Source organism: Saccopteryx bilineata, chromosome 2 (genome assembly GCF_036850765.1).
Source record: "Saccopteryx bilineata isolate mSacBil1 chromosome 2, mSacBil1_pri_phased_curated, whole genome shotgun sequence".
NCBI classification, from domain to species: domain Eukaryota; kingdom Metazoa; phylum Chordata; class Mammalia; order Chiroptera; family Emballonuridae; genus Saccopteryx; species Saccopteryx bilineata.
The window spans coordinates 67,456,900-67,474,424 of record NC_089491.1 but is presented as its reverse complement, the minus strand read 5'-3'; the positions used below and the strand labels follow the sequence as shown (position 1 = coordinate 67,474,424).

Genomic DNA, 17,525 nt, shown 5'->3' with positions numbered 1-17,525 from the left:
GTCAGGTGTACCATTCCATAATAAATGATCTGTACACTATACTGTGTGTCTTTACCACCCAAGTCATGTCTCCTCCCATCACCATTTATCCTCTCTTTATGCTCTTCTATCTCAATCCACTACACTTTCCCTCTTGTAACCACCATGTATTGATTATTTTGAGCTGGTTTTTTAAGAAATAAAAGCCTCAGGAAAAACCTCTGACATTCCCCCTAACTACCTAAAAGGAATTTAGAGGACCTGCTCCAAAAAGGGAAGTATCATCATAGAAAACTATAGTTTAATATGAACAACTATGTGACAGACAAGGAAGAACCTAGCAAGGCCCCTTTGATCATTGGTCAAGCTGACCCAGCAAACAGTTATTTACCAAATATTTGCTTTTCCATCTCCATGATCCTGCCCCTTGAAGTTCCAAACCATAAATCTTTCACCTAAATTCAAAATGGTATTTAATCCCTCAACTGCCCGATTTGTCACTGCATCTCATATTCTTATGGAATCCCCATGTGTACATACATATCAGATTTGCTTGCTTTTCTGTTTATCTGTCTCATGTTAATTTATTACTCCAGCCAGAACAAATTAGAAAGGTAGAAGGAAAATTATTTTTTTACCCCCCCATACTTCCTTCTGAGTTTCCAGCATAATCTTTGTAAATATCATCCAGAAAACTACATAAACTACATACCCTTATTACTAAACTTTAAACATGACAAGAAAAATTAGAACAGGAAAATCCACGCTAGAGACAAACTCAATTATGTCCTATTTATAAACATCAAAAGATTTATTTTTGCTAAGAAAAAAAAAGACTTTATTCTCCCATCAATGGGTCAAAAATAACACCAAATATTATTAATGATAAAAAATTAATATTTTCTATACAGGTATTCCCCAAAAAGTGCCCATTTAAAACTATGTCAAAAAATTACAGAATGGACATATTAGGCCAGCATTAGAAAAGGTGCTTTTAAATAATATGAATAAAATATAACATAAATATATACATGATATAACATATATTATTAAGTGAAAATGAATATTATCTTAAGAGAAAAAATCAAGGAAAAAAACTAAATAGAGAATTATGTCAATTCTATAAAAATATATTTAAAAATATGAAACAAAAGACAGAAGTTTCATAAGTTTTTATAATTAATAAAACATATAATCTTTTAAGTTAAAAAATGTAGTCAGAAGAGTATTAGGCAGTTCCTATGAATTGGGGAAAACCTTAGTTTAAAAGCAGACATATGTTGATTTATTTACTCCTTAGTAGTGTTTTTGAACAAATTTTACTTACACAATGTAAGTGGATTTCTCAACAGAAAAACATTTGGGCCACTGTGGAAGGGCTGCTGCCAGGACTGGCTGATGGAACCTGGCAGACGGAGAAAGCCATCAGCTCTACTATAGCACAGTTTCCCTTCACCCATCACCACAATGATTTGGATGGTGAGGTTCTGTTCCAGTGGTGTGTTTTGGCTGGGATAGCACTATTCTTTTGCTATGAAGAGCACAGCAGCATCTGTTATCTTTCAGGTACTTGAGCAAAATCTCAGCCCTGGGAGGCATTATACATACAGCTTCGAATGTCCTGGAGGAAACTGGAAGGGGCGGGAGTAAGAGGGCAAGCATGAGTTACCAAAAAAAGCAAAGAAATTCAAGTTTAGGAACTTTATTGTTCCCATACAAACGACTGTATAATCTGTATGCAAACTGTATTTCAGTGATTTATAAAACTCTGAATTTCAAGGGTTTGTAAAGGTGTGTTCCAAAAGTACAAAGGAGAAAGTAAATATTAAGTAGAAAAGAAAAAATTACAGAACTTTTTAGGTATGATTTTACTGGGAAGTGGTGACATTAAGGAAAAATTCAATTCTGCACTACAGTACTCCTAAAATGCTAATGGAATAATGAGTAACAGGGAATTCCGCTGTTTTAGGTCTAAAGCACCTAAGAAAGTAAATGGATAGATGTAGTTTTATCCTTTATGCATAACATTGCAATAACAGAGATTTCAGAATGTTACATTCCAAACCATTCAATATACTACTTTAAACAACAAACATTCCAAAAACATAATCCAGATTTCCTATTATATAAAAATGCTAATGCTGATGGTACCTCTGGGGAGGTGAATTTCACTGAGAACTTTGGCATTATCAATGTTGTTTAAAATGTTTAAAGGATGTTAATTCATTTTTCACCAATGTACATATTCTTAGAATACACATGGACACCAACAAGGACTAGTGCGGATTATCTACAATATCAATAGAGGTGGCTGGTTCTTATCAAACATTCACATGGCTCACTTAAGCTTCTTTGGTCAGTACTGGGGCTGACATGGGGGTTGCCAGTGTGATCAAGTATGTAGAAAGAGTGCAAACCTGGGAATTAGAAAGAGTTTTAAGCCTGTTATCTACCAATTGCCAGCCTTGTGACACTAAACAATTGAATTAATGTCTCTGAGCTTCAGTTTCCTCAACAGTAAAAATGATAACACCATCTAACTTAAAGAATTATATGTAGCAATTGCTAATAATATATATAATAGGAAGAAAGCAGTAAAGTGAATTTCCATATCTTGCTGAAGATATGGAAAAGAAAACTATCTTTGGAAAACTTGATGACAACTTGGCACCAAAAGGAATTTATTCTAATCATCAAACCAAACAGAGATGGAGAAAGAGTGAGTATATGAAACTTACTATTGGTTTGGGGAATAAGTTCGTAGCGTTTTTACCAAAGACTTTTATTTAAACAAAAAACAATAATTATATCAATAAGTTAATCAATTATATATTCGCCGTTGCTGTTTACAACCTCTTCCCACCTCTCGACCAATTTGTTGATGCTGTTCCGCCAAAAATCGCCTGGTTTGGTGTCAAAGAAGTTGTTGAGACAGTTTTTAAGGACCTCTTTGTTATCGAAGGTAACGCCCTTCATATGGTTTGACAGGGAGCCGAAAAGATGGTCCGGAGAATAAGGCGGATGCTGAAGGACCTCCCATTTGAGCTCTTGGAGTGCGGCTTTGACAACTTGTGCAACATGGGGCCTGGCGTTGTCGTGAAGGAGTATGGTTTGACCATGTCGATCAGGTCTTTTCAGTTGAATAGCCTCATTCACGTGGTGTAGCTGGGCAATGTAGAGCTCCTTGTTGACCGTGGCATTCTTTTCGAGCATTTCCCAGTGCACCATGCCCTCCCAGTCCCACCAAACACATATCCTGATCTTCTTTAGATGAAGGTACGGCTTGACTCTCGGCTTTGGTGTATCTCCTGGAGCCACCCACTCCTTTCTTTGCTTCATATTGATGTATAGGCACAATTTCTCATCTCCCGTGATGATTCAGTACAAAAAGTGCTGTTTATGACCGCGTGTTGCTCGATGGCGGGTGAGATGCTGAGAGCAATTTGAAGGCGACTTTCTTTGTTTTTTTCGTTGAGCTTGTGAGGCACTCAGGCTCCCAATTTTTCGGTAAATCCCATTGAATGAAGGTGATTGAGAATCATTTTATGATCGCAGTTCATTTTTTCTGCCAATTCACGACTGGTTTGGCGACCGTTCTCCTTCAAAAGTGATTTGAGACGTTCTTCATCGAATTCAGAAGGCTTTCCACTGCGGGACATGTCATCGATGTCAAAGTCGCCATTTTTGAACTTTGCAAACCATTTCCGTGCTGTAGAATGGCCTATGACACCTTCTCCATACACATCACCAATGTCCCGGGCTGCTTCGGCAGCTTTTTGACCTCGGTGAAAAGCAAAGAAGAGCAGGTGTCGAAAATGTTGATTTTTGCCTCCTGGGTATTCCATTTCTAAGCCTCAAAAATAATAAAAAATTAAATAACTCAAAAATACAATTAACATAGTTTTCTAGAGCAGAAAGAGTTTTATCGAATGAATACTTACCCTTTGCCAAACAGCAAACAAATCGTTGTAAAATAAAGAAAATATAAAAACGCTACGAACTTATTCCCCAACCCAATATATGTTAGGCAATGTGACAGATACTAGAAATAAAAATTTAAATAAATAGTCTTCTGTCTTCAAGGAGTTCACAACTTCCCATGGGAGAAACCTCCAGCTTCTTAAACTATTTCATTAATAGTATCAATAATACAAAATCAAAAAAAAAAAAGGTTGAACAAAATCTATAATCAAAGAACGATAAGGATGTTGCAATTAATATGAAAAAAAAGCTCCTATTAGCTAAATGTCAGCTCTTGTCATCTATATAAAGGATAGCAGGATCCTTAGACATATTGGCCCAAGAACTAAAAAGGGTATCGGCCCTGGCCGGTTGGCTAAGTGGTAGAGCGTTGGCCTGGCGTGTAGAAGTCCCGAGTTCGATTCCCGGCCAGGGCACACAGGAGAAGTGCCCATCTGTTTCTCCACCCCTCCCCCTCTCCTTCCTCTCTGTCTCTCTCTTCCCCTCCCGCAGCCGAGGCTCCATTGGAGCAAAGATGGCCCAGGCGCTGGGGATGGCTCCTTGGCCTCTGCCCCAGGCACTAGAGTGGCTCTGGTCATGGCAGAGTGATGCCCTGGAGGGGCAGAGCATCGCCCCCTGGTGGGCGTGCCAGGTGGATCCCGGTCAGGCGCATGCAGGAGTCTGTGTGACTGTCCCGGTTTCTAGCTTCAGAAAAATACAAAAAGTAAATAAATGAATAAATAAAAGGGTATCATCTGGTAAATCACACAAAACAGCTGCTAAGGAGAGGAAAAAACTTCATACAGGGCAGCCATGATGTCAAATACCAGAGAAACAAGGGTATGGACTACTCTACAGAGAAAATGTACAGAAAAAAGAATAGGGCAGAATGCTAATGACAATTCTTTCATTCCACACCCAAAGTCATCTGGTGATCCTACCAGCTATACCGCTCTTGCTGTTCCTCAAACATGCCACATTCACTCCCTCCGTGGTGCCACTGTACTCACTGTTCTCTCCCATGAAGATTCTTACCCCAGATCCAAGTCCTGGGCTAACTCACTTAAAGGCATTACAAAGTATATTTCCTCTGGAAAAGCCCTTAACAACTATGGAAATATTTGAGTAATATTCAAACATGCGTATATACTACAGCAAACCTTTTCTCCTTAACATTGTACTCTCTTTTACTAGCATAACAAAAATTCCTACACTTTTTAATCTTAAAAATTTTCCCCAAAACAAAACATGAACAGTAAATGAAGCAGTGTAGAATTAGAATTCCATTTGATATATATATAAAATAGTAGTGCCCTGGCCGGTTGGCTCAGCGGTAGAGCGTCGGCCTAGCGTGCGGAGGACCCGGGTTCGATTCCCGGCCAGGGCACACAGGAGAAGCACCCATTTGCTTCTTCACCCCTCCGCCGCGCTTTCCTCTCTGTCTCTCTCTTCCCCTCCCGCAGCCAAGGCTCCATTGGAGCAAAGATGGCCCGGGCGCTGGGGATGGCTCTGTGGCCTCTGCCTCAGGCGCTAGAGTGGCTCTGGTCGCAATATGGCGACGCCCAGGATGGGCAGAGCATCGCCCCCTGGTGGGCAGAGTGTCGCCCCTGGTGGGCGTGCCGGGTGGATCCCGGTCGGGCGCATGCAGGAGTCTGTCTGACTGTCTCTCCCTGTTTCCAGCTTCAGAAAAATGGAAAAAAATAAAATAAAAAAATAAAAAAAAAATAAAATAGTAGTCACATCATCATTGCCCCTAAAACTAGGAACCTAAAATCCAAAAAAAGAGAAAAAGAATAAAACACTTTATACAATTAAAATGATGACAAAGTAAACCACTTCTTAACACCTCACTATCTAGAAGCCTACAAATGGAACTTAATCCACAAACCCACTCCCCAAGTAGTGAAAAGTCCTTCCTAAAATCCATGACAATGGTCCCCAAATGTCAGCCTGTAAAACGCTGACAGCACAGGACTACTGTATTTCCCCATGTATAAGATGCTCCAATGTATAAGATGCACCTTAATTTGGGGGCCCAAAATTTGAAGAAAAAAAAAATGTATCACATAAAGTTATTGAATTCAAATTTTATCCATCATAAAATGCATACAATTCCTCATCACTGTCAAAACTCCCATTCATTAGCTTGTCCTCATCTATGTCTGATGATGAATCACTGTCTTCATATATTGCCCCGTCTTCAGTTCCATCTATGGCATTTGAAATGCCACACTTCTTAAATGACTTGACAACTATCTCAATCTTGATTTTATCCCAGGATCTTTTCACCCAGGTACAAACTTCTATAGTTGGTTTCTTCACTCTTCCTGCTGGTGTCAAATTGTCCCCAGAAGACTTCATCCACTGGTTCCATTCGTCTCTCATGGCAGCTTTGAAGGGTTTGTTAATGCTGACATCAAGTGGTTGGAGCTGGAATGTCAAACCTCCAGGTATGATGACAAGTTTTGTTTTTTGCAGCAATCTTCTTTGTGGTTTTGTTATGTGTGCCCTGAACTGATCAAGCACTAATAGGGCAGGTTTGCATAAGAACCCACCTGGTCTCCTTCTCCAAACTTTCTCAAACCAGATTTTCATCCCATCATGACCCATCCAACCCTTGTCATGAATGTGGACAATCACTCCTCGAGGAACGTCTTCTTTTGGCATTGTTTTGCATTTGAAAATCAGCATAGAAGGCAGCTTGGTTCCGTCGGCACAATAAGCTAGAATAACTTTATAACGACTCTTTTCATGTCCACTTGTCTTCACAGTTACAGTTTTCACCCCCTTCTTATCAACAGTTCTGTTACTTGGGACATAAAATTGAAGGGGGACTTGGTTCATATTTGCAATCTGTCCCAACTGAAACTGATGTGTCTTCCAACACTGAATGACAAAATTATGAAATTCAAGGACCTTCTGTTCATAACTGTCAGGCATCTTCTGGGCAAGTCTGGTGCATGTACACATGCTTAGTCCATTTGGTTTCACAAACCTGAAACACCAATTGTGTCCTATTTTGAAATCAATAACTTCTTTTTCATCAGCAATTCTTGCTTCATGCTAAACCATCTTTTTGGACACAGGAATTCAAATTGCCCTTTGCTCTACAATCCATATCTTCAATTCTCTCTCTAAATCAGGCCATTTTGCTGATTTGTCTCTCATGGCCTTCTTCTGCCATGGCGTTTTTGTAGAGTTTCTTCTTCCCATAGCCAGTCTCAGGTTGACTTCTCATTTAGAGGAGGACCAAACTTACGTTCAGCAGCATGATTTCCATTCACTTTTGCAAACTGGATCACTTTTAACTTGAATTCAGCACTGTATAAAAATCTTTTCTGAGCCATTTCTGGGTAGAACATGGCAAAATGTAACCTACCATCATATACCAGAAACAAGTGCAAAACAATGAGGGCAAAAACAAGCACGAAAAAGCAGGAAGTGCAAGTAAAAAAAACTACAACAATGAGCGCAAAAACAAGTGCAAAAAAGTGAGAAATGCAAGTTAAAAAAAAAACTACAACCACTGTATAAGACATACCCAGTTTTTAGACCCCAAATTTTTCAAAAAAAGGGCGTATCTTATACATAGGCAAATACAGTAAGTTTTCAATAAAAGCAAACAGAAAAAAAAAATAAGTAAATCATAAAATAAATTTTACAATCTAAATAAACTTCACAAACTTTGCATGCTTATTCTTGATCTTCATAGTTAGTTACACAACAAATCACAGGTGGAAATAGAAATGAAAAGAACATGGTATAAAATAAGGGATAATTCAATGGTCTATGGAATGAAGACATCTCTGTCTCCAGGGAAAGGGAGCTGTGTACAAGTTTGAGGAAGTGTAAAGTAATATAGTTAAGTTGTATGAAATCAGTAACAGTTTTTGTAAATACAAAAAAATCAAACATTACCAATTTTATATATTTCAACCTAATACAGTAATTTATTTTTCTCAAGAGTAGAATGAACCACACAATTCTCAGTATCAAAAACTTTTCCTGCCTGGCTTGTGATTGCACAGTAGGTAGAGCATTGACCTAGAATGCTGAGGTTGCCAGTTCAAAACCCTGGGCTTGCCCAGTCAAGGTACATACCACAATCAACAAGCAAGCAATAAACAACTTAAGTGAAGCAACTATGAGTTGATACTTCTCACTCCCCCACTCTCTCCTCTCTCTGTAAAATCAATAAATAAAATTTTTTTTAAAAAAAGCTTGTCCTCATTCTTTTTCTTCAAGACTGTAAAAGCATAATATACACATGAAATCAAAAGAATCAAAGTCTTAACTATCATTTTATAATCCCAACACTTTCACTATATTCAGACATCAAGACATTATGACAACCATGTTTAGAAGTTTTGAGATTGATTATGAAAAGTACAGCAACCATATAACATTAATTAAAAAGCTAACATTTTTCTTCTAATTCAATCAAACCTTTATGAAGCCACGAGCAGAATAAGAGAAAGGTGCTTTTGATTTTTATTCTGCATATTACAGTAAAAGGCAATGCTATTGGGTGTCACAATGGAATTTATGGACAGAGAAATCAAGCTAAACTGAGAATACCCAATTATTATTATACAGCTGAATGCTAGGTAAAATACCCATTAAATCTGAGTACCAACAAAATCTAAGGTTTTATGCCCACATAATGCAGAAAAACATTGGCTGTTACCTATTAACAGACATTTCAGGCCAATCTACCTAGTAATCTGCTGAAGTTGTTGTTTTATTGCTTAAACAAACAGAAACTATAACTGTGCTTATTCTGAGAGTACAATATTACATCAAGCTAGTAAGAATTGATAGAACAAAAAGATCATTATATAAAAATTAATAACATTTGGAGCCTGACATGCAACAGTCATAAAACAGCATTTGTTTTTCAAAATTGGCAGAGAAAAAGAAGTGTTTATGCAAGGGAAACACTGCTTATGAGGAATGTTTATATACTTGACTATTTTGCTTTTCAATGAAAACATGGGGCAAAGGGGACTACACAGTATCCATTCCTATTAAATTTTCATAGAATCAAAGGCTTTTGGAGTTTTAATGAGACTTTGGGATCACTAATAATCCAACCATTTCACTATATAGATGAGTAAAACACATGATGAATCTTAGAGATTCCATGACTTAGTTCTCCAAGGCCTTGTAGGCACTAACAGCCAAGAAGAGACTAGAAGATTCCCTAGGAGAACCAGTCATAGGCCCATTATCATTCAGCAAAACAAAACAAAGAGTGCTTTTTTTTTTCCAGGTTATTTTGACATTTAATTATGTTGCATACCCATCACCCAAAGTCATATTGTCTTCCGTCACCTTCTGTCTGGTTTTCTCTGTGCCCCTCCCCTCTCCCCACACCCTCCCTCTCCTCCAACCCCCACCCCGTAACCACCACACTCTTGTCCATGTCAAAGAGTAATACAAAATAAAATCTTAATTTAATTTAAAAATTAAAATTACATTTGTAAAGTTTGAATCAACAGAAGACATCATTATTACATTTGGTCAATATATTCACTTAATAAAACCTTGAAATAAAAGAAATAAAATGAAGACCAACAAATCTATACTAATACTCTTAAAAAGGAAGGAGTTATAGCACACCAGGGACAGGAGGACATAATTCTCCCTCAAAATATCTATCTGGCAAAAGTAAAGTGAAACAGCCACTTCTAAATAATGTCCTTTTGTTTGAGCAGTATCTGCAAAGTACCCAAAAACCAGCTTGTGCACCAGAAGTAGCACTTACAGTGACTAATGAATGACACAGGGTAACTTCAGAAAATACCACAGGAAATATCAGGCAATCTCAGAAGAAAAGAAAACACTCCTACAAAGTGAAATCAAGTGGATAGTTCTAATCTTGGGAAAATATGCTCAGGACTAGTTTAGTATTTAATTGCATCATAAGCATGAATGCTTTAATAGAAGGAGCGTGAAACAGAGAAAAACATTTGGGAAAGTCATCAATTTGTGCCAGTCTTGAGTTCCTAAGATTTTCCTTACTTAATTACACTTAAATGTATACATTTTGTTCTTTCAAAAAACTGAAAACCTAGGTTAAATGAGTTAAATAATGATCAAACCCAGAATAATCTTTAATTAAAGCAGCAATTTCCATCTCTTCCATCTCTGTATTTAAATATTTAATCCATTACTAAATGAATTATAATATTAATACAGACAGACTGTCCAAAAAATAAATTGCTGTTCCATTGCCTGAAGTACACTCCTAATCAAACCCTGGAGGCATGCAGATATTACAGATATAGGGATGAGGGTCTGAGTTGTCTTTAATTTCAAAGAGATGCTTAACAACTCATTACAGTATTGCATTGGCTGAATTGATGAGTTATAAAAAGTTATCCCGACTGTTCAGATTAGAGAAAATTAGAACCATACCAGGGTTTTAATCAGAATCTTGTAAATTTTCAAACTTGAAGGTGGGATCACCTCTGCACTTGGGTGAAAGCAGTATGGATGGGTATCTACATCTTTCTATCTTTTTGTATAATTATTCTAGAAATCATAAAAGTATAGTTGAAGAATAACAAATAAAAATTTAGTCCAAAGGTGATAAGCTCAACATACCACCATATGTTATTTTAGGATATCTGAAGTGCCCAAAATCCAGACATGAACCTATAGCTTGGAAACCTTGATCATTCCTGACTAGTATTCATATTTTACAAAGAAGAAACTGAAGGCAAGAGTAGACTTTCCAAAGTCAAAAAACTTAAAAGGGACAAAACAATGATCCAGTCAGAGAATCTACTGTCCATTAGTCAACCAGATTCCTCTTTCGGTGGGTTCTAGAGATTTTGCAATTGCTTCTGCTAGATGCCCTGAGGGTTTTTAACAGGCAGTATCCACTTTTACTTTAAATTTCTGACCTGGAATAAGAAAGCATAAATTTGACTGCAGTCCTAAGGTTAAGAACTGTTAGGGTAACTGTCTCTTCTTATCCTATCACCTTTCCTCACACAAGTCCAACCCAGGCATCAAGTCCTCTGTCCTCTGCTTGTGCCTATGGTCAGCTGTGGTTTTTGTTTTTCCCTAATACATACTTAAGGGTATAGGTTTTTTTTTAAGAGTCCAGCTTTATGTGTCTCAAAGACCTATGAGGTCATAGCTCCAATTTCCCTACATCCACTCTAATCTCAGTGTATTTTCCTAAACAGCCATAACATTAGCTCTCATCTTCCAATCTGGAAGTCATATCTTTCTGTATCCCCTCTGGAGTTCCTTCATCTCGAGAGCTCAGCTATCACCCTCCTCTTGCGCCTTGCCACACCAGGTATAACGGGATGGAAGTATTGCACAGTTTTTTACTCAAGATAATTGTTAATAAATTAAAGAATTGACAATGCAAAGAAACTTAACAGCATATTAATTCCATGATTTGATGCTTTTAAAGAAGTGATTCTTAACTTCTTTGGAGTATCCTAAAAAGAATGTCAGCAATGACCAAGTTTATCCCATTATATAAAACGGGAAGACTTTAGGAACATGGCTAGATTATGTGAAGCAAGTATTTATCCCTGATATCCAAATTTCAGCTGACTGAAAATTGTTTATTACCCCTGATCTTGTTCCAATATATATAAGCATGTGGTCAAATGACTTCTCTATCAAGCCATTTTTTTAGAAAAGTATTTTACAACTGACAATAAATACTGACTACTGTACATACATACAAAAAGAAATACTGAAAACTTCACAAGCCTACCTTCATCACTTGTTGCCTGCTGCTTCACCAGAGTCATTGGAGATCTCGCTGGAGGCTTGCTGAGTGGATGGCGCCAACTTTTAGCCGTTTTGGTTTCTCCTTCTATTCTCTGATTACAGAACAAAAATAGGGAGGAGGGGGATGCCTACAGTTAAAAATTTGTTTTAAACAAAACACTACATACATTTCATAGTGATTTCTGACAATTTAATTATAAGACTCCTTGTACATTTTTTACCTCCTGGGGGATTAGTTCTTTTTAAAAGATATTTAAACCATTAAATCAAAAGAAATAGAAATCCATTCTATTAGTTATTTTACCAAGAGGTCAATTAACTATCCTTCTACTTTGCATTAAAATACTATCTGTATGTAGTGCAGGGTAGGCTTATCGAGCCTGCAATAAACTCAGCAGTTAGCAAGCTTTCAAAAGTTCTTTAAAACTAATCTAAATTTAGTATTATACAATATATCCATAACAATATAGGACTAGGCACTTGGTCATGTCTACGCTGCTTACATGAGAGAATTTAAGTTATTTTGCTTTCTATCCACACAGAAAACCATATACCGCCAAAATGAGGACAAACACTTCCTTTCAGTCAGGCATAAATTGTCACTTCTCTGAGGATTAAATAACAAGTCAAAGTTTTGGTGTTTGTTTGTTTTCTTTGTTAATTTCTGACATCTTCAAATCACTTAAATTTTATAGAAAATCTTTTGTTCTGGGTTCTTCAAGCTACATTTTTCTTTCAAGGGAGAGGGGGGAAAGCCATGTATATTTTGATATCTTCCAGATAGAATCCACTTACAAGCTTTCTTTTTCACTCAATCCAAAAAAAAAAGGTGTGTGGGGGGAGGGGCTTGGGAGGGTAAGGGTAGAAAAATTCCCAGAGAAAGAGTTGAAAACTAGTAAGTTTATAATATCGACAGTTCACTAGGAAACAAGAGTTTCTAAAATTTTCCTATCGCTGAAACAGCAGAAGCCAGAAGTACAGAAACTACACTGGCCTCTGACACCAACAGGGATGTGCCGAGAAAAGATGCGAGACATTCTAATCCAGCTAGGAGTAGGGAAAAGTAAAACAGGTTGAGGTTTATAAAATGGCTAAAAAGTAATGTGGGAAATTATAACTTAGTCAACAACAAGAAATATTTATTAAGCCCTCACCATATGCCACACTGTTCAAAAAGTTGAATTGCAGCAGGAAAAATTATACTAAACCCCTACTTCCAAGGAGTATGTCTTACAGATGGGAAAGAGCACAGACAATAAACAAGGAAAAAGTAAATATCAGGTACTATTAAACAAATACACAGGAAAAATAATACTGCTAATATTCTCATTCTAATTTTTAATAATTGATAGATATGTGTATTCCAAACTGCCTTCTTGATGTTCCGCTTATCTGTCAGACCTCACCCTTACTAGACTATCACCCCTGAGACAGAGGAATTCCAAAAAGCTGACAAGCCGCTCCAAGGAGGGGCTCCGGACATACAGGACTTTTTTTTTTTCCTGAAGCTGGAAATGGGGAGGCAGTCAGACAGACTCCCGCATGCGCCCCATCAGGATCCACCCGGCATGCCCACCAGGGGGCGATGCTCTGCCTATCCGGGGTGACGCTCTGTTGTGACCAGAGCCAGTCTAGCACCTGAGGCAGAGGCCATGGAGCCATCCCCAGCGCCCGGGCCATCTTTGCTCCAATGGAGCCTTGGCTGCAGGAGGGGAAGAGAGAGACAGAGAGGAAGGAGAGGGGGAGAAGCAGATGGGCGCCTCTCCTGTGTGCCCTGGAAGGGAATCGAACCCGGGACTTCCGCACGCCAGGCCAATGCTCTACCACTAAGCCAACCGGCCAGGGCCCAGGACTTTTGATTCAACACCCACATGCTCGAAGCCTCCCAAGGAGGAGCATTCCGGACATACCAGGACTTTTGCCTCAGTATCCCCTCAGGCTCTCCCAAACACTATATAACTCACCCCTAGTCTGTAACTGGCGCTCTTCTCCCCGGGAGAAGTGCCTGGCAGGGTTCCTTTCCTCCTTTCAATAAAGCCTGTTACTCTGGTCTTTCGGACTCCCATGGATTCCAACAATAATCAGGGAGGGCTAAACATTTGCTATATTAAGACCATGTATGTGTCCCCAGACCTAGTTTCCTTGGTCTGCTTTTATAAATGCTAGTGATGAACCAAAATATAAAAATAAAAAATAAAGTAGGACAGAGGAATGGAAAGAGACGAGGAGGGCGCTATGTCATACAGAGTCATCAGAGAAAGCAATTTCTAAAGAGAAGACAATTGACTGAAATCTTGAGTGCAATGAAGAAGCAATACATTTATTTAGGTCTCTGGGGAAGGAGTATATTGGTCAGCAGGAATAACATGTAAAATGTTAACATATTTGGTGTATTGCACGGAAAGCACGAAGCCTAGTTATAGATAAAGAGGCAGACAATGTTCAAAAAATAACTTAGTATTTCCAGAGAAAACTGACTAAAGCTGATTGCACCAGAACACACATAGTATTACACTTAATAAGAAGAAACACTGATCAAAACTACACAAAAATGAAATGGGTCTGTATTACTCAGGACTGTCTGACACCACTGTGTCGGTAAAGGGTACCATTATAGGTATCTCTAAGAAGGTAAACCAAGTCAGGCAGGCCTCAAGAGCAGCATTTGGTTTCTTATATGGGCAGTCTTAGTTGGTGAAATGATAGATAAAACGGTTAAAGGTACTGAGGGTAAGCGAGGAACTAGAAAAGTTACTTTCAGTTCCATTCTAGTTTAAGTATGTGACTAAATATAATTTAAATAAGCATTTCACTTACCATTCTAGAATCTCATTATCTACTCAGCTACAATTACTTCCTACATGAAATTTAATTATAACACTTGTGTACTAATATGGGAATACTATTTTCAAACTTCCCTGAACCTTTTCAAATAAATTAGACCATATTTTTCTATTTCTCATATGTTTTTGATAAATATTTTATGGTTCAATAGAATATACAATCACATATAAAATGATAAAGGTTATTAGGTCAAATTAGGAAATTATCTATATTTTATTTGACATTTTAGGACTACTAATAAACAGAATATTCCAAGTGGATTTCCTTATCTAATCTCCCTTTCCTTCTCAATGATACTGAAAGGTCTGTAGTGAGTTGAAATGAACAGGAGGAATCAGGGGCCTACTCCATTTCTCAGCTCCAACAACTGAGGCTTTTCTTACTTACCACTTGAATTCCTTCATCTAGTTGTATAGGTCAAAAGAGATGAATGAATTCGGAATCACTATATACAATCAGAGTGTGACTGCGTGATCCACCCATAATTGTGTGGTGACAGCAACAGTTCATGCTGAAAGTATATATTAACATCATAGGAACATATGAGAAACAGAGAGTCCCTGTGCAAGCACACAGAATGGGGAGATTGGTTATCAAGAGGAGTCTTGAACAAATGCTAGCAAGGATATGGAGAAAAGAGAACCCTCATGCACTGTTGGTGGGAAGGCAGATTGATGCATCCACTGTGGAAAATAGTATGGCGTTTCCTCAAAAAATTAAAAATGGAACTGCCTTATTACCCAGTGATTCAACTTCTGAGAGTATACCAAAGAAGCACAAAATACTAATTCAAAAGAATATATACACCCCTATGCTTACTACAGCACTATTTACAATAACTAGGGGGATTGGGAAGCAGCTCAAGTGTCCATAAGTAGATGAGTGGATAAAAAAAGCTGTGGTACATTTATACAATGGAATACTACTCAGCCATAAAAAAGCAGGAAATCTTACCCTTTGTTGCAACATAGATGAACCTGGAAATTATTATGTTAAGTGAAAAAAGCCAGTCAGAGAAAGACAAATACCCTATGATTCAATCAAATGTAAAATCTAATGAATAAAATAAACTAACAAACAAAATAGAAACAGAATCATAGAAACAGAGAACAGACTGACAGCTGTTGGTGGGAGACGGAGGGCTAGGTGAAAAAGGTGAAGGGATTAAGCAAAAAAACTAAAAAAATAAAAAACCTCATAGACACAGACAACAGTATAGTGATTAACAGAGGAAAAGGGGGGTAGAGAAGGTACCCAAGAAGGTAAGGGGGGTGAGGGGGTAAGTGGTGATGGAAAAAGATGACTTGGGGTGGTGGTGAATACACAAAACAATATACAGATGATGTATCACAGAACTGTACGCCTGAAAACTATATAATTGTATTTACCAATGTTACCTCAATAAATTAAATAAAAAAGAGGTCTTGAGTTTTCCAAGAGGCACATGGGCCTGTTTCTGGCAGTGGGCAGGGCCAGAAAGGATAGTCTGGTTCTAGAATCAGTGTCCACAAAGAAAGTGTCAAGGGAAAGCATGACCAAGGGAGCTATAATGTTACAATACAGGCTATGGGAAGCCTAGAACCCAGAGACATAACTGTTAACAGAAGGAGATCAAAGCCCTGGAGGTAAATCATTTCCAGCCTGGTTAACACTGTAGGTAATAGAACCACTTTTTATCTTGACTGTATCAATGTCAAAATCATTGTGATATCCTACTATAGTCTTCTAAGAAGTTACTAATGGGGGAAAATGGGTACACAGGATTTTTCTGTACTATTTCTTACAGCTGTATATGAACCTATAGTTACCTCAAATAGAGTTTAATTTTAGAAAATTTTTAAAATAAAATTAATCTCTAACATGTGGCCAAAGGTTCCATGCTCTCTGAATTATCATCATGTATGCCAGACCTCATAGAAGGCTTACCTCTCAATCATCAAAGAAAATGTGCTTAAGACCCATAAATTGTGAAATGTTATTTCTGCCCTGTAGCAAGTTTTTATGCATAGCACAGTTTTCAGAAATTCCTCTCACCACGCAATAAATACAGTAAAAATGGACATTGTCACATACACTGGAGACGTTGAAGCCATTTTTCTCTCCACTGGGGACCGCTGGGACTCCCCCCGGTTCAAGGCCACTTGCACGGCTCTCCATATCCCTCTCTTCTCCCTCTGTCAACACACTGTTACCCTCTGCCACTGAGGAGTACAACTCAGGTGACTTTGGCCATGGATGTCTGGGTGGGTCTGATTCCTCAGGGGTCACGTGGCTAACAGATAATGAATCGTCAGTCTCACTGGGATTCAAAGATGGAATGATGGCATAGGCTTGGTCATCTTTAGTTTTTATTTCCTCTGTTACAGATGTACTTAAGCAGCTGTTTCCTGAGGAGTAAAATAAAAGACAATAAATCTTGCATTGTGTTATTACTGAGTACAATTGATAAACTATTCTCAACTAAACTCCTATCTTCCAGCTTCCCCTCTAAACTTCCACAAACATGGGTGGGAAAGGTCACTGTAGCACCACATAGTCTTTGTAGCTGTTAAGGTGAGACCTTGGAGTTTGGCAAAAAATGTACTTATTGACAAAATAAGGAATCAGAAAGAGGTTCTACTATGGACAAATGTCAAAAGCAAGGGCAATAACAATAATTATCCAAAGCAATAGCATTTTGAAATATTTCTAAAAATAACAAATATATTTTAATATATGACAGTAAGAGATGCTGCTGTTGAACCATTTCAGGTCAAAGGATGTAAGTAGAAAGCACAAGTAAGGCTGTGCAGATCCAGTAAAAATTATTTCCTACGTTCATCCTGTATCATGCAATGTCATCAATAAAAGGAGAATATCATAAGCACTTCTCTTCCACTGCCATCTCTATTCAGCCTTCTCCCTCCCTTACATACACGCACACACACACACACACACACAGCATCAATTCACCTGTCACATACTAGCTCTGATACTGA

At 38.0% G+C, this 17,525-nt stretch overlaps 1 protein-coding gene and 1 non-coding gene across 6 annotated transcripts in view; one reads left to right on the top strand and one right to left on the bottom strand.

The window, feature by feature from the left end:
- The window catches only part of KDM4C (lysine demethylase 4C), a 465,635-nt gene that overhangs the window by 189,484 nt on the left and 258,626 nt on the right, over positions 1 to 17,525 (bottom strand). For 4 of the 5 annotated variants that reach the window (XM_066257226.1, XM_066257228.1, XM_066257229.1 and 1 more), the window contains 2 exons: positions 16,621 to 16,934; positions 11,687 to 11,795 (listed from right to left, as the gene is read on the bottom strand). In XM_066257226.1, coding sequence (XP_066113323.1) covers positions 11,687 to 11,795; positions 16,621 to 16,934 — 423 coding nt within the window. Of the gene's footprint in view, positions 1 to 1,423; positions 1,611 to 11,686; positions 11,796 to 16,620; positions 16,935 to 17,525 lie in introns of those variants that run through there. The other variant, XM_066257231.1, reaches the window with a different exon arrangement.
- Positions 13,730 to 13,877, top strand: LOC136327420 (small nucleolar RNA SNORA72). The gene has a single exon (XR_010729640.1). It is a non-coding gene; the product is annotated as a small nucleolar RNA SNORA72 (small nucleolar RNA).